At 45.0% G+C, this 23,152-nt stretch overlaps 2 protein-coding genes across 2 annotated transcripts in view; both read right to left on the reverse strand.

Moving 5' to 3' along the window:
* adamts17 (ADAM metallopeptidase with thrombospondin type 1 motif, 17) overlaps positions 1-23,152 on the reverse strand; it is a 108,104-nt gene that overhangs the window by 11,885 nt on the left and 73,067 nt on the right. The window contains exons 14-18 of the mRNA XM_084923214.1: positions 22,397-22,524; positions 17,926-18,046; positions 6,287-6,367; positions 5,122-5,279; positions 3,022-3,181 (exon numbers count right to left, since the gene is read on the reverse strand). Coding sequence (XP_084779340.1) covers positions 3,022-3,181; positions 5,122-5,279; positions 6,287-6,367; positions 17,926-18,046; positions 22,397-22,524 — 648 coding nt within the window. The remainder of the gene's footprint in view (positions 1-3,021; positions 3,182-5,121; positions 5,280-6,286; positions 6,368-17,925; positions 18,047-22,396; positions 22,525-23,152) is intronic.
* Positions 8,659-13,013, reverse strand: LOC146394253 (uncharacterized). The gene is made up of 2 exons (XM_084923225.1): positions 9,164-13,013; positions 8,659-8,773 (listed from the first exon to the last, which is right to left on the reverse strand). Exon 1 carries the CDS (start codon positions 12,011-12,013, stop codon positions 9,749-9,751), a length of 2,265 nt encoding a protein of 754 aa, XP_084779351.1. The 5' UTR covers positions 12,014-13,013; the 3' UTR covers positions 8,659-8,773; positions 9,164-9,748.

The raw sequence follows: 23,152 nt of genomic DNA on the forward strand, positions 1-23,152 counted from the left end.
ACAGCAGCACGTTTAAGCTTGATCAGCTGTTGTTAGAATTTATTTAATATTAATTTCTAGTATCAGCTGATGTTTGCTGGAGCCACAGCTGTAAAGCTGCTGGTCATGATGTCGGTTTGGATATGTGGTGAGAGGGAAACATGAAGATGAAACCAGGAGATGTCCTTACTGAATCATCAGAGCTGTGATGGAGAAACAGGTTTACCTTTTAGGTGACATGAATGAGCTGAAGTTATGAACTGTTTCTGAGAGACTAATAACACCAGGATCCTTTTCTAAGTAGCTGACAGCTGGTAACTGTGCAGGGGCGGGTCTAGCAAAGTGTTGCCAGGGGGGCAGGTAGGGCATTAACAGGGAGAGGGGGGCACAAGGAAATACTTTCTTATTCTCATTTAAAATGTCTCACTTTTAATAAATAATTATCTGAATCTTACAACCAAAGTTTTTATCTGATGTAAAGTGTATAGAAATCATACATATACCAACAAGACTGTACATCACTGTCACCACAGCGTCTGTTTTCATTCAAAGGCTTTATGGCTTTAATACCTGGGGGGCCGGTCTTTAGTCAAAATGCTCGGGCTGTTTATTTGTCCCAGTCCAGCTCTGGGCACGACACGCAGTGAATTAATCTGAGAAGGTGCATCAAAAAATAAATGGCCGGGCCAGCGGTGCTCATCGCAAATCAGCTCACATAGACACATTAGTTGTGCCTCTTCTTAATGACGGTATCTTAACTAACAACCTCAACTACCAGATTCAGCTTGTAATTGGCTAAAAATAACTTAGCCTACTGGTGAGAGGGACGTTGTTAGCTTTCCACATTCTGACACTTCAAAAGCTTCAGCAGCTGTCCGCTCAGCACAGCATCAGCACCACGGAGATACACGGATACATCCGTAGACTCGAGACACAATGTGTTTTTGGGACTTTCAGGTGTTTGGACCAATGTTTTATTTTCTGATCAAACCAGAAATCTTTAATGAGCAGCTGGATTAGTCTCGCATTAACTGGCTGAGTTAATGCCAGTTAATGCAACATCGAAGCAGCTGGAATCCACAGCTGCTTCGATGGAGCTGCATGTTCACCTGCTGGACATCACTACCTGACAAGTTTAACTGTCTTCAGAACATTGCAGAGGCCTTATTGACAGTATTTGGCTCTAATATCTGTGTGAGCAGATTTTCTCTCACATGAGTCCTCAGGTAGCCTCTGAATGCTGGACACTCGGAGACCTGTGTCTCTGAGTGGGAGACCAGAGATCACATTAACATGTGTGTCTCTGTATTAACAGACATGCCATGTTGGCTCAGTTTATTTTGTCTTATCATTGTTGTGAGGAGACCATAAATAGCATTTGTATTTTCTGTTGTTCAGTTCATTTGCTGTTATGGATAAAAAGTCTTTTTTTTGTTTCAAAATAGCTGATAACTATTCGCTGACAGCTGCCACAATCTGCAAACAAATACGATTCTATAAAGTGGTTCTATATAGTGTGTAACTGTTAATATAGAGCGTTATTAAATTTATTGCTAATGCAGTCATATGGCACACTGACCTCTGAGGAAATTTTAGATGGCACTCGTCAACAGAAAGGTTGCCGACCCCTGCTCTAAGAGAAACATCACTCATCCAAGTGACGTCTTCAGTGTCAGCTAACTGCAGGTTTCCCCACGCTTATAAACAGTACTTTTTCACAGTGACTGAAAATAGCAGCACTGGCAAACAATGGGCTATAAATGTGTTTATCTAAGCTGGGCATTTTTCAAAGGTGAGAAGGCACCTAAAGAAGCTCCAGGCAATGCAGGAGAGAAGAAAGACAACTGCCATCAAAGTGAAAACCCTTAGTGATCCCGTATGTGTCAGGAGTATCGGAACAGTTGAGTTCATTTTGTCTAAACACAGCGTCTCTGTGGCTTTCAAACCCCAAAACACGCTGCGCCAAAAATTGGTCCACCACAAGTATCGGGTCCCCCGACACAAACAGAGTAATGTAGTGTACACTGTTAAGTGCCAGGAGGATTGCCAGGATTTATACATCGGGGAAACAAAACAACCTCTGGCGAAGTGAATAGCACAACACAGAAGAGCCACCTCGTCAGGCCAAGACTCCACAGTTTGTTTACACCTACAGGCCAGTGGACACTCTTTCAATGATGAGGATGTAACATCCTGGACAGGGAGGAACGCTGGTTTGAGCGCGGAGTCAAGGAGGCCATTTACGGTAAAATGACCTTCTCTTTGGAGTAATTAAGTAACATATTGCATTGCTTTTAAGGAAAGTGTAATATCTGAACTACATTAATTTTTGAGCAGTGACCCTAACACAGATCACAACAACATTGGGAAATACCTCCAACATGCACAAACCTTTGACAAATAAGCCAGTAAGAACCAAATGAGAATCAAAGAAATCAAATCGAGAGGTGATTTCAATAATTGAATCGTTATTGCTAAATTCTTATCAATTTCCATCCCTACCTGCTCATCTGTTTCCTATTTCCAAATTCATCTCACAATATTTCTAACATTGACTACAAGTTCCACTTATTTCTCTTTTGGCCTGCTTCTAATTAATGACCTGCCTTTTTTGGATTCATCCCTCTGGTTATTTTTGTCTGTATGGGCTGCATCCCCGTTGACAAAACTCAAGCCAGTTTTTTATCCTTCAGTAAAATCCTTCCAATGTGTCCTGCCTAATTTGGGTCTATCAAGTCTACAGTACACACATATGTTGTCATGGTTGTGAAGGTTTATGCACTGTCTTGATTTGGTGGACTGTCTGGTTTTGTTTTATTTTGAATTAATTTGTAAATTTATTCGTTAATTGAATCGTGTTTTTGTTTTCCTTAGTTCCTGGTTACAGTTTTGTTTATATAGTTCTTTGAGCATTTTCCTGATTAGTTATATTCCCAGTTCCTGGTAGTTTGGAGTTTAGCTTCATCCTTTTGTGTCAGTTCCCCTGTATTACTTCATTTTTGTCTGTTTCACAAAGCAAACCAAATAAAGTAGAGAGCTTACCTCCTCCACAATGGACATTACAGTCTTGCCAGCTGCTATGTGTCCAGATGTAGAGATACTCTGGTTCCCTTTGTTCCTCACTGCTCCTGTTCTGACTTGTGTTTAAAGACACTGTGTACTCATAGTGGATTCCATAGCTCTGGTCATGAAATAGCAGTACCTGTTAATATGACATAGAAGGGTTGAAAGACAAGGGAAGTTGTACCTATAGCTTACCAAATTTCTCTACATTTATTTGCTTTTCTAGCTGTAAAATATTGTTGATAAACCCAGTCAAGTGTATAGCTGTTCTTTAAACTTTTCTTTTCTGCTCTTTAGACTTTAATAATAAAGCGTGTCAGAGATTTATAGCTGCACCAGAAGGAAGGTGGCTATTTAAAAAGGTAAAACTCAAATGCCTAATCCATTTCAATAGAGACATAACTTATATCTTTAAAAAGACTGACAAAATCTGAGGGATGCAGATAGACTGGCTGAGATATATATATATATATATATTTATATTTCAGTGTATCTACCACTGAAATAACACACAGACATACATACATACATACCACAAATATGTGAATTCAAGATATATGAAATTATGAAGCAAAGAATAAATGAATAAATAACTCTGAATATTTCTTATATTTTAGATTCCTGAAAGTAGCCACCCTTTTCTTTGTTGACAGCGCTGCAAACCCATTGGCCTTCTCTCAGTAAGCGTCATGATGTAGTCACCTGAATTGGTTTTCCCTTCACAGGTGTGCCTTGTCAGGGTTCATTTGTGGAAGTTCTTGCCTTCTTAATGCGGTTGGGAACAGAAGTCAGGTCGGTACACAGCTGACAGCCCTATTTGACAACTGTTAGAATTCATATTATGGCAAGAACCAATCAGCGAAGTAAAGAGAAACGACAGTCCATCATTACTTTAAGAATTAAAGGTCAGTTAGTCCAGAAAACTTAGAGGTTTTTTGTGTCCCCAAGTGCAGTCGCAAAAACTATCAAGCCCTACACTAAAACTGGTTCACATGAGCACCGCCCCAGGAAATGAAGACCAAGAGTCCCCTCTGCTCCTGAGGATAAATTCATTTGAATTACCAGCCTCAGAAATCACAACAGCACCTCAGATTAGAGCCCAGATAAATGCCACACAGTAGCAGACACATCTCTACATCAACTGTTCAGAGGAGACTGCGTGAATCAGGCCTTTAAGAAACGTCGACTAAGGAAAAGCGACAAGCAGAAGAAATTTCTTTGGGCCAAGAAACACAAGGAATGGACATTAGACCAGTGGAAATCTGTGCTTTGGTCTGATGAGTCCAAATCTGAGATCTTTGATTCAACCCACCGCATCTTTGTGCAATGCAGAAAAGGTGTACGGATGGTCTCTACATGCATGGTTCCCACCGTGAAGAGTGGAGGAGGAGGTGTGATGGTGTGGGGGTGCTTTGCTGGTTGGGGATTTATTCAAAACTGAAGGTACACTGAACCAGCATGGCTACCACAGTATCCTGCAGCGACATGCCATCATTGGTTCCGGTTTGCTTTTAATTGGACCATCATTTATTTTTCACCAGGACAATCACCCCAAACACACCTCCAGGCTGTTGAAGGGCTATTTGACCAAGAAGAAGAGTGATGTGAAGTGTTGCACCAGATGGCCTGGCCTCCACAGTCACCTAAGCTAAACCCGTTCAAGATGGTTTGGAATGAGATGGACCGCAGAGTGAAGGCAAAAGGACCAACAAGTGCACAGCATCTCTGGGAATTCCTTCAAAGCTGTTGGAAAACCATTTCAGGTGACGACCTCATGAAGCTCATTAAGAGAATGCCAAGAGTGTGCAAAGCAGTAATCAAAGCAAAGGGTGGCTATTTTAAAGAATCTAAAATCTAAAACATGTTTTGAGTTATTTCAGACATTTTTATTTATTACATAATTCTTCTATATGTATTCATTAACATTTTTGAAGCGTTCAGTGAGAATCTAAAATTAAGAAAAAACATTAAATCAGTATATGCATCTACCTTTTCAACTACCAGTCAACTTTTTACTGGTAGTGTATCTGTGTGGGTGTGTGTGTTTGTTTCCATGAGTAGCAATACAAATCAATTTACCATTAGATATAAAGGAGTCTTAGTGGGTCCCTTGGCAGACATCTTCTCCCATATTCCTCTTCTAACATAGCGCACTGTGGTTCCAGCCAGCTCAAATTCTCCTGGAAGTTCAATTTTCCAGTCATTGTTGATGGACCTCTTACTTGAGTCTTTGAGAGCTATAAGTAAGATACAAGAAGTTACACACACACACACACACACACACATATATATCTATATATATCTATCTATTCATATATATATCTATCTATTCATATATATATATATATATATATATATATATATATATATATATATATATTAGGGGTGCAACAATACATCGTATCGGTATTGAACCGTTCGATACAGTGCTTTCGGTTTGGTACGCATATGTATCGAACAATACAAAATTTTTAATTTATTTTATCAACTTTTCTTCTGACGATGCTGTCTGTGTTGAGCGCTCAGTGGATCTGCATTTGACTACTCCGCCTAGGCTGCACTGTCGAGCGCAGATCCACTGAGCGTAGCGCAAGCTAGCGAGACAGAAGCTAAGCTCGTTGCAACATGGCAAATTGAACCTCCTCCACCCTCATTCAGATCTGGCGTTTGGAACTATTTTGGTCTTCATGTGAAGTATGACCCTGAAGGTAAGCGCGTCATGGACAAAAGTAAAACAGTATGTTGGATGTTTCCACGCAATGCTCAATTACATGGGTGGGAACTAGTGCATTAGCACAGTTAGCTCGTTAACGTGTTGACGCCGTCCAGCGCCGCGCACGGGGCGAACCGCGGTAACTCGCTAACGGAGATTTGCCGCGTTATGGCGTTAATGTAATTTTAACGAGATTAACGCTGACAGCACTAGTGGGAACACAATGAATACGACTGCACATTTACGCCGACATCATCCTCGTGCAAAGACAAGTGGAAGCAGACAAAAACAACAAGCACGCATGCTACAAACTTTACCTGAGTCATTTAGACAGCCGTTAGCACAGGATTCTCCTTATGGGGACCTGATATGTTTAATATGCTGCTGAGAATATAGCCCAGAAGAAGCGTATAGTATAGCTTTTATTTTGGAAAGAGCCATTTCTGGTATCTAATATCTCAGCGTGTCTAAAAGTGAGCGGCATTGTTGAGAAGAACCACAAAGTCATCTGGAAAACACAAGCATCATTACCCAAAAAACTATGTGAAGGTTTGTCCTCCACTACTCTGATCCTTCTAGCTCCTGCAGGGATCACCACAGCTTCGATATAGCCTGATAGAGACACAGAAGCAGGACAGAAAAATTATCAGAAGCATAAATGGTGGGCAAAAAGGGATGGGCTGGTTATTTCTGTCTACATCGGAGTTGTCTATTTAAAGATAAATTTAGTTCCTTACTCGTGCTTACTCAAATAGCACCTGAGGGGCATAAGTACCAAACAGGGCACCAGAATCAACACATTAATCCGCAAGGATGGAAGCTTCATTGGTCAGAATTTGGAGAGGAGCAAACTTCTCTCCATCATGAACAACTCATCACACCCACCCCACTCTACTTTTGTATAGTCTTGCTTATTCTCTGACCCTCAAAGAGTTTCTCAGTCTTGTTCTCTAAAACCTAAGAATCATGGATTTGATCAACTGGTCCCGTAACGGAATTAACACCTTCTTGGGCTTGCGAGAGCCTGAGTGTCTCGCGGAGACGTTTGCTGCCGGATACTCGATGGTCGGTTGCGTCGTGTGTCTGGTGACGCTCTTGATGGAGGAGACTGAACGACATCTACCAATTCTGAACCATGATAACAGAGTTCTGGCTGATTGGAGCTGGCTCAGACCTGGCTTATCGAAGAACAAGAAGCGGCTACAGTTGTTCAAAATCCCACAAGGCTGGCCGACATGACAGACGATTGGCAGGGCTGTGAGTACTCAGACTGTGTTTTGAACGCAATATAGATAAGATCTTGGAGAAGAACAATGGGAATTGAGAGAATTGGTGACCAGTGACGGACATTAGAGCAGCTGTAAAAAGTGGATGCAGTTGTTTGCACTAAACCCAAATCATTCATCTTCACTCATGCAGCTATCCCACTGGCGCCAGCTGAAGGCCTGCCAAGGTCTAAGCTGACTGGAACAACAAAAATCTCCATGATAACAGGATTGTTGTCAGAACTCTTTGTTCCTCCTTCAAGGCCATCCGCGTTGATCGAAGATTGTTGACTTTTGCTTAACCGGGTGAAGGGACACTTTCTCTCCGTTGACACGGAACACACAGACACACACACACGCATGTACACTGACACAGACCTACACTCACCCCCCCCCCCAAACGCCTTCGAAGCTTATGTCTTCTATGTTGTGAGATGTGATGATTCATGTGCTGAGGTGTTTTTTTTCTGTTCTCAAACTGATCTCCCTGTTGGAGCTCAGTCTAGGGCAGACCTTCCCAAAGTGTGGGGCCCGCCCCCTATGGGGGGTGCAGAGCCATTGCGCGGTATGAAAAGGGGGGAAAAAAAAAAAAAAAAAACAACGCTTGGACACTGCTAGCACAGAAACGCAAAGCAGGAGATGACGCATCGCTGAATATGTTTCCAAACCAACTTCATTCTAAGACAAAGACTAGAAAATATGGTGAAGCAAATCTTCGCTTTGGCTTCACCTGCACGAGTGCCGAGGTAGGTCTCCCTGCAGGATTGGTTTTCCCTTCGTCAGGAGCAGCGCTGGGCTCTTCAAATCAAACAGGATCCCACATTCTTGATTTTTACTTTACAAACACTTGTTGTAATGACTAACTACTCCTGACATTTTGGAGATGTTAGCTCTTTATACAGTAAAGTTACAGCGGGATACAAATAACATCAGGCTGATCCTGCCACGATTTGTTCCCTCGGTTCAAATCACAGACAAACAGGATCCCACAGCTGTTTATGTTTTTGAACCCATTTTGCACAGAGAGACATGTTTTTGAAAAATGTATTGATAGCAATGTTGAATATTATTACACAGGAAAAAAACAACATGTAAAATAATCACACCGTGACGCCTCTGCCTTTGTAAATGGAGGAACAGTAACTGTGTGTGTGTGTATGTAAGCGTGTAAAAACTGCAGATAGAGACAAAATACTGTTAATCTGAATATCTGCCATTCTGCAATTCATCTCATGTAAACAATAACGTGGCGCACAGTGTGACGTGAATAAAGGCACATACCTTTGATGTTGCGTGACCAACTCTGTATTCCTCGTCCACACGTAAACGCAAAAAAGGAGTTTTAAAAGATTTAGTTTTCGGTGATTCCAAACGCCGTTTACGTGGACGAAACAGCTGCGTTTTCAAAAATACCAGTATAGGTGCGGACGTAGCGTAACAGAGTTAGTAGTTTATTTTATTACTACCTGTCATTTATTGCAGATTACTTGTATTTGCTTAATTGTTTACTAAATGTTTGAGGTGTGAAATAAACCGCAATGGAGCAAAAATATGGGTGTGTGTGGTTGGAGGATGTGTTCGTGCGTGCGCGCACGCGCGTGCGGGGGGGGGGGGGGGGGGGGGCGAACATTTTTCTTGTCAAATTAAGGGGGCCCCAGCAAAAAAAGTTTGGGAACCACTGGTCTAGGGGGACTTCTTTCTTCTTCTCGTCTTTCCTCATGTTGTGCATTTTCCATTGTTATACCTCTCTGACCTGTCTTCCCCATGTGATTTTTGTGTAATGTATGTATGGTCGGAAGGGTAAGATGGCGCTGGCACAGCTGGCAGCCTTAACCCAATTTCCCTCGGGATGAATAAAGTATTATCAATCTATCAATCAATCAATCAATCAATTATTCAATTCAATTCAACTTTATTTATACAGCACCAAATCACAACAACAGTCACCTCAAGGCGCTTTATATTGTAATGTAGACCCTACAATAAATATTATGTGACTGAAATACTGTAATATTGTAATAACTGCAATAGGTTTGTGCATGATGCAGTGTATGCCTCTGCATTTAAAAAAGTGCATAAAGCACTTTGGTGAGAAGCAGTATGGCTTAATACTGAAAAAGGGAACGATAGATGGGATTCTGACTTTGACAGTGTTGATGGAGAAGTATAGATGAACTGGGAAGAAGCCACACAGTGTTTTTATGTATCAAGAGAAAGCATAGGATAGAGTGCCAAGAGAAGAACTGTGGTGCTGTATGAGGAAGTCAAGAGTGGCAGAGAAGACAAGTATGAGACAGCAAGACAGCGGTGAGATGTGAGGTAAGAGTGACAGACAAAGTGGGGTGAGAGTACATCAGGAATCTGAGCCCCTTCTTGTTTGCACTGGTGATAAACAAGTTGGCAGTTGATGGTAGCTGGCTAGATGCCAACAGTGCACTCAGGTACTTTACTACCCACTGCAGGCCATTTTAATCACCAACAGTGGAGTAACCACATCACACTGTTATATGCAAGATGTTATAATACTTTGTACGGTGCATCAGTAGAAGCTGGAAAGAATACCAAGATGGCAATGCGGACAAACACAACAGCTTAGAGCTCTTCCATTTGGTGCTCTTTTTTGTTTGTTTTTGTATGTCTTATGCTATTTTATCAACAGTCTGTTAGGCAAACATCATGTATAGCCAACAAGAACTCTTGTTACTCAGTCTACAGAGTGAAGGGACTGTTACAATGGAGTTTCTTCACTCCCACTACCCTCTTGTAAACTTCCCCTGCAATTCTTGCTGCTAAATTCCGTGCTGGAATAAGCCAATTGGATCGCCTCAACAATCCAGTAGGAAATGCGTTGTTTGCTAACGGGCTTGCCAAGATGTGGTTTAGCCCAGGAAACAAACAGCTGATCCGACCTCCTGAAAGCCTTCGTTCTCTCTATATAGGTACATAAAGCCCTAACTGGACAGAGAGCATGTAGGCGCTCCTGTTCAGTGGAGGAGAAAGGAGGAGGGCAAAAAGCTTCCAGCTCCAATGGGGTGCATTGGAGATGAGGATTTTTGGGCACAAAGGCCGGATTTGGCCTGAGTGTGACTCTAGAGTTATCCCGCGTGAATCGGGTGCACTCTTTGTGTACTGACAGCGCATGAATATCACTGACACGCTTTGCAGATGCGAGAGCCAGGAGCAATGCAGTCTTCAAAGACAGGATTTTTATTTCCACCTGGTTTAGTGGTTCAAATGGTGGCTGTGAAACTGCCCCCAGCACCAGGGATAAATCCCACGTGGGAACGAGAGGTTTAGACACCGGGTGGAGCCATCGTGCCCCTTTCATGAAACGGCAGACTAGCGGGTGATGGCTCACTGGGCCATCCACGAAGCCCACATGGCAGGCTAAAAGGGCTGCTAGATATACTTTAATTGTGGAAAAGGCCTTTCCTTTATCTAACAGTTCTTGGAGAAAGGAGAGAATTGTTGTCACGGAGCACTGAAAGGAGAGAGTGTGAGACTTTCCACACCATTCCTCAAATACCCTCCACTTGTTCTCATACAATGATCTTGTGGAGGGGGCTCTAGCACTCTGAATAGTGGCTATAACACCCCTGGGGAGTCCTGCTGTACTCAGATTCAATCTCTCACGGGCCAAGCCCACAGGGCGAGGCGCTCGGGGTGAGGGTGAAAAATCTCGCCCCTGGCTTGGGAGACTAGGTCTTGTCGGAGAGGGAGAGGCCAAGGTTCGCTCCACAAGAGAGGCATAATCTCCGCTAACCAATGGGACCTCGTCCACCTTGGAGCGATCAATATCATTGTTAGCCCTCTCTCTCTCACTCTGGTTAGAGTGGGAGAAATTAAGGCCAGTGGAGGAAACGCATAAAGCAGAGCTTGTGGCCAGTTGTGAGCTAATGCGTCTACCACTAGCAGAGCCTCCTGGTCCCTCAGGGAAAAATACAGTGGACACTGAGCATTCTCCCTCGAGGCAAACAGATCGACCTGTGGCTGGCCAAAGCGGGTCCAGATTTGGGTCACCACATGTGGGTGCAGGGTCCAGTCCCCGTACTGCGGATTTCCCCTGGACATTAAGTCTGCTCCCAAGTTCAGAGCTCCTGGAATGTGAGTATCTCTCAGTGACAACAGATTGATGCTGCTCCACATGATCAGTCTGCGAGCCAGCATGTGCAAAGGACGGGACCGTAACCCGCCCTGTCTGTTGGTGCTGTCTGTTCTGATCAGAACATGGTGGTTTCTCAACAGGGGAAGGAAGTGTCTCAGTGCTAGAAATGCTGCTAGCAATTCTAGCCAGTTTATATGAGCACCCCTCTGTCGTGAGTCCCAGCTGCCGCTCACTGCTCTGCCCTCGTGAGTGGCACCCCAGCCCGTGAGACTCGCGTCCGTGGTCACCACCTTCCTGGTGGTGACAGCCCCCAGTGACACCCCCTGAGTGAGAAATGTGGGATTTCTCCAACAGTGGAGTGCTGCAGCGCAGTCTGCTGTCACTCTGATATGGCGGTGGGTATGGCGCTTTTGATTGAGTCTCAGTGATGCAACCCATCGCTGAAATTCCCTCATATGCAGTCTGCCTAGGGGACGTCAGTGAAGACGCCATTAATCCCAGCATCTGCAGGCATCTTCTGAATGGGAGATATCTTCCCTCCTGAAAAATGCCGGCATGTGATAGCATTTTTTTTACTCTGTCCACAGAGAGACACGCTCTGTACGAGGTGGAGTTTAGAGCTATTCCTATGAAAGAGATGGCCTGAGCTGGCTGCAGGACACTCTTTTGGTAGTTTATGGTGAAACCCAGAGCCATCAGATGATCCACTGTCAACCTGGTGTGCTGTCTTCCCATTATTTCTGACTCTGATAGCAGCAGCCAATCGTCTATGTATGTTGCTATGCAGATGTCCCGCCTCTTCAGTGGGGCTATGGCTGCCTCTGTGCATTTCACAAATACCCGAGGGCTCAGTGAGAGACCAAACGGCAGGACCTGGTACTCGCACATTCTGCCCTAAAACGCAAAGCGCAGGAATTTTCTGTGAGGCGGTTAAATAGGGACGTGAAAATATGCGTCCTTCGGGTCTCTTGATGTAAACCAATCGCCTGGGCGCACTACATGCAGCAGAGTGGTGGTCGTCAACATCCTGAATTTGTATGACCTCAGATGCTGATTCAGAGCCCGTAGGTCCAGTATCGGACGCAGTCCCCCTCCCTTCTTGTGCACAAGAAAATACTTTGAGTAAAAGCCGCATTGGCTCTGCTCCTGGGGTATTTCTCGTACTGCTCCCTTTGATAGCAAGGTAGTTATTTCTTCTTGCAGGATCCTGGCTGATTCGCCCTTTGCAAGAGAGAAAATCACTCTGTGAAATCTGGGAGGGGTGGTTGCGAATTGCAAACGATAGCCTCGCTCTAATGTCCTCACAACCCATTCTGGCGCAGCAAGAGCTCGCCATCTCTCTATTCTTGCTGACAGCGGCCCCAAAGACAGGCACTCCACAGTAGACGGAGCTTTGGCTCCCTCTTGTGGCGGAAACTGGTCCTGCGGGCCAGACCCGACTGCGCGGGCGGCCTGCGCTTGACCAGTGCCCATGGGGCCGGACACCACTGAGGGAATCGACCCCAGTGGTGTCCGGGTGCGTGGGGGCATTATGTTTTTCAACATACTCTGTGTTTTTCACACATTTTTCCCGTGCCCTTGGCAACATGCCTGGATGCAACGGGTGAATTTTTAATAAACAGTGTGTTTTTGTGAGACTGTGACATGCTTGATTCAGCTGAACAGTGTCTCGTCATCTCTTTGTTGAAATGCGCTCTGTGGGATCCAACTCGAGTCCCAGGCGCTAAAAGGTGGAGGCAGAACACACTTCTCCAAACGGGCTCCGGAACTGAGCCCTGGAGTGAACTAGGAGCCCGGGCTGGTCCGGCTCTGATCTCCCCGTGGGGGATGTTAGGCAGTCCGCTTCTTCTTGCGGTCCGACTGCTTGGCTGGTGGTGGGGCACCCTGAGCGGCAGCAGGCGGGACACGTTTCCTGGGCCAGTGGGTCCAGTGGACCCTGGGCCGCGACCTGCGGGGCTGCGCCGTGAGGGATTCTAAACGTCGGCACGCCGGCTGGTGACCTGAGCGAACGTGCGGCGACTGGGTGGAGGCGGGGGCGCAGCCTGGGTTTTCCGAGGGGATACAGCTGCAGGGCCTCTCCCTCTTTCTTTTTCTCCTCGCACCGTCTTTGCATGGTGGCAACGGCGGTCCCGAAAAGGCCAGCGGGGTCGATGCTTTCATCCAAAATATCACGTTTTTCTCTCTCTGAAAGCCCCGAGAAGTTCAGCCATCTGGCCCTCTCCTGTAGGACGGTGATGCTGAGAGTTCTGCCCGCCGCTTGTACTGCTGCTCTTGTGAGGTGGAGACACTGGTCCGTAACTACGCCCAGCTCTTCCCACAGCTCGCTAGCATCCGGGTTCGCAGCAGCCTGGTCCTGGAGCTCCGCCGAGTAGGCTAGCAGGAGCGATGAGGCGTTCAATGCCCTAACGGTGGTGGCAACTGATTTATACGCCTTGTCAGCCAGGGAGGACTGCAGGCGTTCGGCCTTGGACGGCAGGGACGGACCAGGTGACATGGAAAGTTTCTGGTTTGGGTGGAGATGCGAAGCCACCAGATTCTCCACTTGGTAGATGCCCTTCTCTTTCATTCCAGCGCAGTCAAACGCCGCCGCTCCCTGCACGGGGCAGCAGCGTGTGACCTCGTCCACGCATTCGGGGAAAAGCGGCAGTACCTGCTTAGTAGTGCGCTTTGCTTTGGGGAGCCTTTTACCCTCGTATCGTGAGGTGGAGGTCTCCGTTGTCACCGCGGGCCATGGGATCGCCAGCTTTTCAGCTGCCCGTTTTGCAACGTCAAATAGCTCCATGCCGCGGGACTGTGTGCCGGGGTTATCACAATCGGCCCCTTGTGTCACAGAATTCTGACCAGAGGGGGCAAAGAAAACGTTGTCATCCTCGTCCGAGACGGGATGTTCCGACGCTCCCTCAGAGGATTCGCTGAGTAGCTCGTCATTAGCCTCGAGGGAATCAGACAACATAGCTTTGCAGCTGACCTCGGCATCATCCACCAGCAGGAGGACGATATCCATCTCGTCGCCCCAGCTGGTGCGGCGGACTCAGTGTGCTCCATCAGTGGGCTGATTGGAGACAGCACTGGGTCCTTCTTCGACAGGCTAGCCTGGCGGGCTAGCCTTCGGCGAAGGCTTTTTAGGGTGAAGCGAGCGCAGTGTTCACATGAACCTGGTGTGGAAATAGCCGCTTGGGCTTGCTGCAGCCCGAGGCACATCACACACGCGTCATGTGTATCTGAACCTGAGATTTTGCAACCGCAGGGGCAAATTCTGGGCAGCGGTTTGCAGTCTGCCATATTAAGGAAGCTTGGTGTAGCTAGCTTGGAATGGCTGGACGGCTAACGCTGATCTTTTTTTTTTTTTCTCGGTTGGGTAGCTATGGTGAGCTAGTATGACCTAGCTAGTGTGGTGGCTAGCGCTTGTGCTAGACGCGTGGTGGCAGCTAACACACTCTCTGACCTGGCTCTGTGGTGAAGAGCAGGCACTCACGTTCACAGTCAGGAGAGATGAGGTTTCTAAGAAGCGAGAAGAGGAAATTGAATGACGGGTGACGCTGCATCACACCCTTTTATAGGGAGGAGGGTGGCCCCTCCCTGACGCAAGCGTCACGACTGCCAGCCAATGCTGGCTGGAGTAATGATATAGAGGCTTCTGAGGACAACGCTGAGAGAGCGTTCCCCATAGTGAGACACCGAAAAGAATGTTTGAAAGAGAACCCAAATGGTTGATTCTGTTCACCTGGATGTAGCGTTTTCAGTGAGAGAAAACACTGAATACGTCCAGATGAACAGAATCAATCTTTAGGGATTTACTTACCTGGATGATTGAGCATGCATCCAAGACACATCCAAGCTAAAAGCTTGGCACAGGCTGTGTTTCAGACTCTGAAACAACTCTCTCGAGTTGGTATCCCGAAAGAGATACTGACTGACCAGGTCACGTTGTTCATGTCTCACACACTAAAAGAGCTATATGCATTACTGGGCATTAAATCTATTCAGACTTCAGACTTCAGTCTGAGGGTGGTAGATGCTGCCTTTTTTAGTGCTAAAGTCCATGATCCATAAGTTCATTCGCGTAACTGGGATCGCTGGCTAGACCCTCTGTTATTTCCAGCGCAGGAGGTGCCCCAGGGCTCCACAGGATTTTCTCCCTTTGAGTTACTGTTCGGCAGGAAGCCGCGGGGGGTGTTGGACCTGATTAAAGAAAACTGGGAGGAAGGTCAGAGGCTGGCTGAAAAGGAGAATCAGTACGACCTAGACCTGGAAGCAAAGGTTGTCACAAAAAAATTTGCTCCAGGCCCAGGAACATCAGCAACGCTTGTACAACAGAGGTGCTAGATTCAGGCAATTTTTACCAGGAGATAAAGGGTTGTATTCCTCCCCTTTTAACTTCAAAGTTACTCGCCAAGTGGGGAGGACCTTTCATGGTCACACGGCGAATGTGGGACGTAGACTATGAGGTGGTATGGTCAGACAGAGGTGGAACCACACAGATATTTCACGTTAACCTCCTTAAAGCATGGAGAGAGGCTGAAACCACTTCTCTGGTTAGCCTGGTTAAGGAAAGAGAACAGTTGTGGTCAGTGGTGCTGAATTCCTCTATTCCTGCCTCGCTCCATTGAGATGACCATCTCACACAGGCCCAGAGAGCGGATGTTGCTGCATTGCAACAGCGGCTTGCAGAGCGGTTTGTTCTTCTCCAAGCACAAGAGACAGACTGTGCAAAAGGAATTGGCACAAATGCTAAAGCTGGGAGTAATAGAAGAGTTGCACAGCGCTTGCTGTAGCCCCATAGTTCTTGTAGTGAAGAAGTATGGGTCTATATGGTTCTGTGTTGCAAGGTGAACTTGGTCTCATGGTTTGATGCTTATCCCATGCCCTAGATGGATGAGCTCCTTGACCGGTTAGGCACTACTTACTTTTTACGACGCTGGATTTAACCAAGGGCTACTGGCAGATTCCTTTGTCTATGGAAAAAACGGCCACCCAATACGGTTTGTACGATTTTGTCACACTTACGTTTGGCTGGTTTGGAGCCCCTGCCACTTTCCAGTGCCTCATGGACCGGGTGCTGCATCTGCATGCTGCATATGCTGCCGCCTACCTGGAGGATGTTATCATCCATGACGACACCAGAGCGGAGCATGTGTAGCAGGTGGCCGCAATCCTGGAGTCCCTGAGGCAGGCGGCACTCACGGCCAACCCAAAGAAGTGTGCAGTTGGACTGAGGGAGTTACAATATTTAGGGTACCACTTGGGAAGCGGGCAGGTGCGTTCACAGATGGATAAAACAGCAGCCATTGCATCTTGCTTGTGTCCTAAGACGAAAAAGGAGGTGAGGCGGTTTTTGGGGCTGGCCGGTTACTACCGCCAGTTCGTGCCCGTTTTGCAGAGGTGACCAGCCCCCTTGACAGACCTCAGCCGAAAGGGTGCCCTAGATCTGGTCCGGTGTAGGAAGCAGTGCCAGGCTCCATTTGTGCAGTGGAAGAAAGCTTAACGTCAGAGGGCTGGGGGCCATTTTGTCACAGGAGGTAATAGCTGGAAACCGTCAGAGTGGGAGGCCGGGTACAGGACCATGGAAAAGGAGTGTCTGGCCATCCGGTGGGTGGTCCACTGCCTATGTTATTACCTCCTGGGCCGACGTTTCACCCGCGCCACTGCAATGCCTCCACCGCATCAAGGATGCCAACACCCGGATCACACGGCGGTATCTGGCCCTCCAGCCTTTAAAGTTCAAAGTGACTTTAAAGGCTGGAGGCAGGGGTGCAGATGGTCCTGGCAGATTTCCTCTCCCACTCTAGGGGGGGTGGGCGCGGATGGGTCCCCGCCCTAAGTTGGGTGGTGGGGGTGTGTAGCGGAGTGTGGTTGGTGGCTTCTATGCAGGGGAAGAGTGGAGCAGTGGGTTCAGGGTGTGGTGTCAAGGAAGGCTGGTTTTCGCAGCCAGTGAGCATCATCTAATCATGCATTCTGTATTTCAGAAGCAGCTGGACTGGAGAGGAGAGAGAGCTGCTGGAGCAGAGAGCCAGCTGCAGTGCTGCTGAGCATTGTGCACTGCAAAGTGCTGAAGCGCAGAGACCGCAGGTCATTTGGGTTACAGTTAGGTTTAGGATAAGGGTTAGGGTTAGGCATTCATTTTTGATGGTTAGGTTTAGGGTAAGCGGCTAAGGAAATCATTATGTCAATTCGATGTCCTCACTAAAATATAAAAAACAAGTGTATGTGTGTGGTTGTGTAGGTGTGTACGCAGATGCTTGAGGGGAGTGTTTAAATGTGTGGGGGTAAACACTAGGGGTGGGTTTTGATTATCGATTTATCGATTTATCGATATCGATCGATAATTTCAAAATAACACTGACTGAACCAGCAGCAAAAGAAGATCCAAACTACGCTTCACATTTCGCTTCACATAAACATCGTCACGAATTTCCTCTTAATTTTGCTGTTTTGCTTCCACCACGATAAAATCACACTTCATGTAGAGCTCTCTCTCTCTCTCTCTCTCTTTCTCAGGAAGTTTCCCACCTAAAAATCTCTGTTTTTTTGCATTATTCGCTTACTCATTACCCACCAGTCTACGGTGTCGCCATTTTTTTTTTTTTACTTACTTCTGACAAGAAAGCCTCATTTCTGCTGTACAACACTGAACAAATTTAAACTTTTTAAAATTATGCAAAATTGCAAAATGCTTAGCTGTGTCTCTAATCAAATCTCTGTAACTTTGCTCTGCTTCACTTCGTTTTTGATCTACTGCACAATATTTTTAAATGGTCTGAGCAGCATACTAGCTAGACATGAAAAAAATATATACTCACCCATTCCCCTAGTGTGGTTGAAGTCCCCTGTCACTATTTTACAGGACCGTCCATCTCCATTACAAACACCGCAGCGGTCCTCTTTAGCAGATGAGCCAATGATGCTGTCACAGCCGATTTTCTGTCCATAACAAAACAAAACCCAACTGTAAAATGGAGGAAGTACATTAAAATTTACATCTTTGTATGCATATGTAAAATTATATCCTTAGGTCAACATACAGCAGTCGCCAAAAGGATTGTATATTACCTTGAGCATGGAATGAGTTTACCACAATATTAACAGATGAAATAAATTATTTAATTTACCCATAATTTAACAGTAAATAATTGAGGTCTTTTTATTGTTTTTATTGTTAGGACTGAAAAAGAACAGGAATTTCTTAGGTAAACAGAAAATGCAGCCCATTAAAAAAGAAAGATCAATATTAATTAATCTATTTCTTTGCCTCTCTCCTAGCATGCCATTACTCACATGCCAGGATTTAAAAAAACATAAGCCTCCCACTATGGCGTTATTTTTGTGCCACTATTCTGAGCGCACGTAAAAACAATTTGCAGGTGCAAGTGTTGCATTTTGAGGAGAAATTTATTTTGAGAGAAGAAAAGCTAAATTTGAGTGAACAAAATTCATTGCTGCGTGCAAAAAATGTATTTCAGTGTTTGCTATTATCCACACACACACACACACACACAACAGCAGCCCCTCTCGCTCAGTTTTTGCATTTGCGCTCGCTCGCAATGTGTCGCTCGCGCTCTCAACATTTCTGCCCGTGGACGTTCAACTCTTTCTGTACACCGTTATGTTTGTGCCACAAAACCAGCCAATCACAGACTTGGATGCAAAAAAATCTGATTGGTTGTTTTGGTCTCCAATCAGCTCGAAATGACGAAATGCAATATCCCAGAATGCATTTCGTCCAACACTCAAACGAGGCAGTGGCGGAGGAACGCACAGTGGCGGAGTTTGAAATATTACTCTTTCTGGATCACAAAATAAACTTTTAAAATATTTTCAGCCGAGAATGGTGCTGCGTAAACTTCAAATATCTGCTCGATTCATCAAGACATATTTGCAAAAGCGCTCTAACGTTTTCGGAGATGCCTGTTACCCACCAGACATCTCCGAAAGTGGTCAAGGCGGGGCTCCTGGCACATCGTTTTCACATATTTCACACATATTTTCATGGACCGGCCTTAACGTTTCGCAAATAAATACAACAAAATAAAATGATACGACCAAAACAAAAACTGTGGTATTTTGAAAATATAATAATCAACGCAAATTCACGGTGTAATTGTGTAACTTTATTAGAAGTGTCCTCCTGAAATGCGCCAACAACATTGAGAGTAACATCCTCCTCTCTCCCCCTTAAAGCTCTTTGGTCGATATGGTAACGCCTAAATATTTATTTCAAAATAAGACACACAACTACAAAACAAATGTAAAGTACGTGAAAATTAGAGATGAACCGATCCGATATTACGTATTGGTATCGGTGCGATACTGACCTAAATTACTGGATTGGATATCGGAGAAAAAATAAAAAACGTTATCCGATCCGAAGTATCACAAAATCACCTCACAAATCGCGCTACTTGGCCTAACCCAGCTCAGCGCATCAGAGCAGTATGTGATAGAGCTGCTGTTGTCTGCAAGAAATGTCAGTGGTCTGGTGGAGCACTTGGAGCCTTGCTACCTGCTTCCAAACCGCAGCATTTCATCTCAGAGAAAACTATCCCAGAGTAAAACAAGTGTGTAAGTGCATCTCTGAATGTTTGCATAGTATTTCAATGTTTACCTTGAAATGATATATGGAGCCACAACTGGACTGGCCATCGGAGTTTCATATTGAGGCGAAAAGGAAGCGATTTTTCCCGTACATCAGCTAGAATGAAAAAAAGGCACAAAGCTGAAGTTATTCTGTCTTTGCTGCACAGCTGCCTCTTCTTCTCTCATCCTCTCACCCTCCCTCTCCTGTTATTACTTCAATTATGAAACTGATCAATGATCAGCTGATTGGCTTTTCTGTCGCAAGTCCCGTCTTACTTTTTTGTTTATCGCCCACTTCGCGCCAGAAAGAGGAGACCAGCGGATAAACAACAGCAGCACGTTTAAGCTTGATAATCTGTTGTTAGAATTGATTTAATATTACTTTCTAGTATCAGCTGATGTTTGCTGGAGCCACAGCTGTAAAAGCTGCTGGTCATGATGTCGGTTTGGATATGTGGTGAGAGGGAAACATGAAGATGAAACCAAGAGATGTCCTTACTGAATCATCAGAGCTGAGCAGGTGATGGAGAAACAGGTTTACCTTTTAGGACATGAATGAGTTGAAATTATGAACTGTTTCTGAGAGACAAATAACACCAGGATCCTTTTCTAAGCAGCTGACAGCTGGTAACTGTGCAGGGGCGGGTCTAGCAAAGTTTTGCCTGGGGGCCAGGGAGGGCATTAACAGGGAGAGGGGGGAACAAAGAAATACTTTTATTTGTTATTTCATTAAAAATGACTAACTTTTAATAAATAATAATTCTCTTAATCTTACAACCAAAATGGTCATCTGATTAAATGTATAGAAGTCCATTACTGTATATAGTAACTGTTAAGTCTAATATACACTAAGCTATAGTACTTTTTCCTTTGGGAAGGTACCATCTGTGCAGTCTGCAATTCTGTTGAAGAAAGATGTTGAATCCATTTAAATATTGTAGAAAAATAATTGATTTCTGTGTATTTGTTTTACACATGCATTAAATTAAAGTTGATTATGTTGATTAAGCATTGTGAGGTAGAGAGTGGGGGGGTGGTTCCCTAACATTTTTGATGGGAGTTGGTAATCCTATTAGTTAGCAGAAATATTAAACAGCCTAAGTGCTCTTTAAGATACCAGAGTAGGGAGGATGGAGCAGGTTTAAGTTTATTAGATTGATCAGTTTTGCTAAACTATAAAATATTTTGGGTGCAGTGTATTTTTTACATAGAAGTATAACAAAATAGCTTTAGTATTTTGTTTTGTAAAACTTGAGTATGAACTTATACAAAATGCAGCAAGATAGTTTTATTGATTACAAAACACACTATATCGGATTCATATCGGTATCGGCAGATATCCAAATCTATGATATTGGTATCGGTATCGGACATAAAAAAGTGGTATCGTGCCATCTCTAATGAAAATATATAATTCGCCATAACGCTAAATCAATGAAAGCCCTGTGCTTGTTTCTCTGCAACAAACGTAATGATGGACAATGACACCCGAAGTGTGCCGTCATATCCCCTGATGTAAAATGTTCTTTTTTTATTTAAACAGCTGACTCTGAATTAAATCTAACATAAAAAAATATTTAAATTCAGGAGGAAACATTTTCATAATATGACGGGTGAAATTGGCAGCTCTCCAAGTAAGACTTAAGTATTAAATAAAACGGTCCAGTTATGAAGCTGAACTTTAATCTCAGCCAAACCGATTTACTCATGAACAAATCAAACACTGAAATAAACCAAACATTAACATTTAGAAGTGATCTAAGTGACTTATATATCGTGTTTAACCCAAGTAGCGAAAGACCGCAGGGGGTTTGAAAATGATGTGCTGGGAGTCTGCGCCTTGACCACCCAGTTAGCCAGGGCTGGACTGGGACAAAAAATTGTCCGACTACACCACCAGGTATTACAGGAAAAACCATGAAGCCTTTGAACTAAAACAAACGCTGTTGTGACAGTGATGTACACTGTCTTGTTGGTATATATGTATGATTTGTATACAGTGGATCACCTTCATGTTTCCGTCTCACCACATATCCAAACCAATATCATGACCAGCAGCTTTACAGCTGTGGCTCCAGCAAACATCAGCTGATCCTAGAAATTAATATTAAATAAATTCTAACAAAGGCTGATGAAGCTTAAAAGTGCTGCTGTTGTTTAGCGCGACATCTGCTGGTTTCCTCTTTCTGGCGCGAAGTGGGCGATAAACAAACAAGAGAGAAAAGCCGATCAGCTGATAGGAGAGGGAGGGGGAGAGAATGGGAGAAGAGGCAGCTGTGCAGCAAAGACAGAATAACTCCAGCTTTGTGTCTTTTCCATTCTAGCTGAAGTCCGGGACGAATCGCGTTCCTTTTCACCTCAATACGGATGTGTTGTAATTTCTCCAGCCCAGAGTTGATCATGACCAATTAGCTAATCCACCACCTTTCATTCTTTATACCGTTACAAAAACAAACAAACAAACATAGAAATGAAAAATCACCATCGGCCCACCGGTATGCCCAATGGCCAGTCCAGCTATGCGGTCAGCTGGTGTAGTATGTCACAGTGACATCCCAAAGCTTTTTTTTTTTTGCTCGGGAATTACTGAATCTATCTAGAGCTGGGAGGTCCCCAGAAGACAGAAGTGAATGGAAAGAAGTCAGACTGTATGTGGTCTATTTCATTACATATGTGCAATATTGGATACATATGTACCTGACATCTTCCATTAACACACAGGTCCACCTCATACGGTCCACAGGGAGTCCCATCCATTACTCTGTCAGCCATCAGAACTGGGACGTCTCGGCCCACTGGGCTGCAGAACAACATGCATGGCTTATCTGCTCATAAACACACACAAAATCCAGTTGTAAGATGTATGCATGTATGACGTTAGTATGATGTAAACTAATAAAAACAGTCAAGTCTAATTTTAAGCCGGTGTTAATTCGAAATAATAGAAATATTAATGGCATGGTGAACTGGGTTCACAAACATTTTTCATCATTTTTATGGACAGGATTTCTAGGCGCAGCCAAGTGGCGGAGGGCTTTCACTTTGGTGGCCTCAGAATCTCATCTCTGCTTTTTGCGGATGATGTGGTTCTGTTGGCTTCATCGGGTGAGGGCCTCCAGCTCGCACTGGAATGGTTCGCAGCCGAGTGTGAAGCAGCGGGAATGAGGATCAGCACCTCCAAATCTGAGGCCATGGTTCTCAGCCGGAAAAGGGTGGAGTGCCCACTCCGGGTCGGGGATGAGTTCCTGCCCCAAGTGGAGGAGTTCAAGTATCTCGGGGTCTTGTTCGCGAGTGATGGGAGAAGGGAGCCGGAGATCGACAGACTGATTGGTGCTGCGGCTGCAGTGATGCGGACGCTGCACCGGTCCATCATGGTGAAGAGAGAGCTGAGTGTAAAAGCAAAGCTCTCAATTTACCGGTCGATCTACGTCCCAACCCTTACTTATAGCCACG

This window comes from Perissodus microlepis, chromosome 1 (genome assembly GCF_051167445.1).
Source record: "Perissodus microlepis isolate ML-2025 ecotype Zambia chromosome 1, ASM5116744v1, whole genome shotgun sequence".
In the NCBI taxonomy this organism is placed as follows: domain Eukaryota; kingdom Metazoa; phylum Chordata; class Actinopteri; order Cichliformes; family Cichlidae; genus Perissodus; species Perissodus microlepis.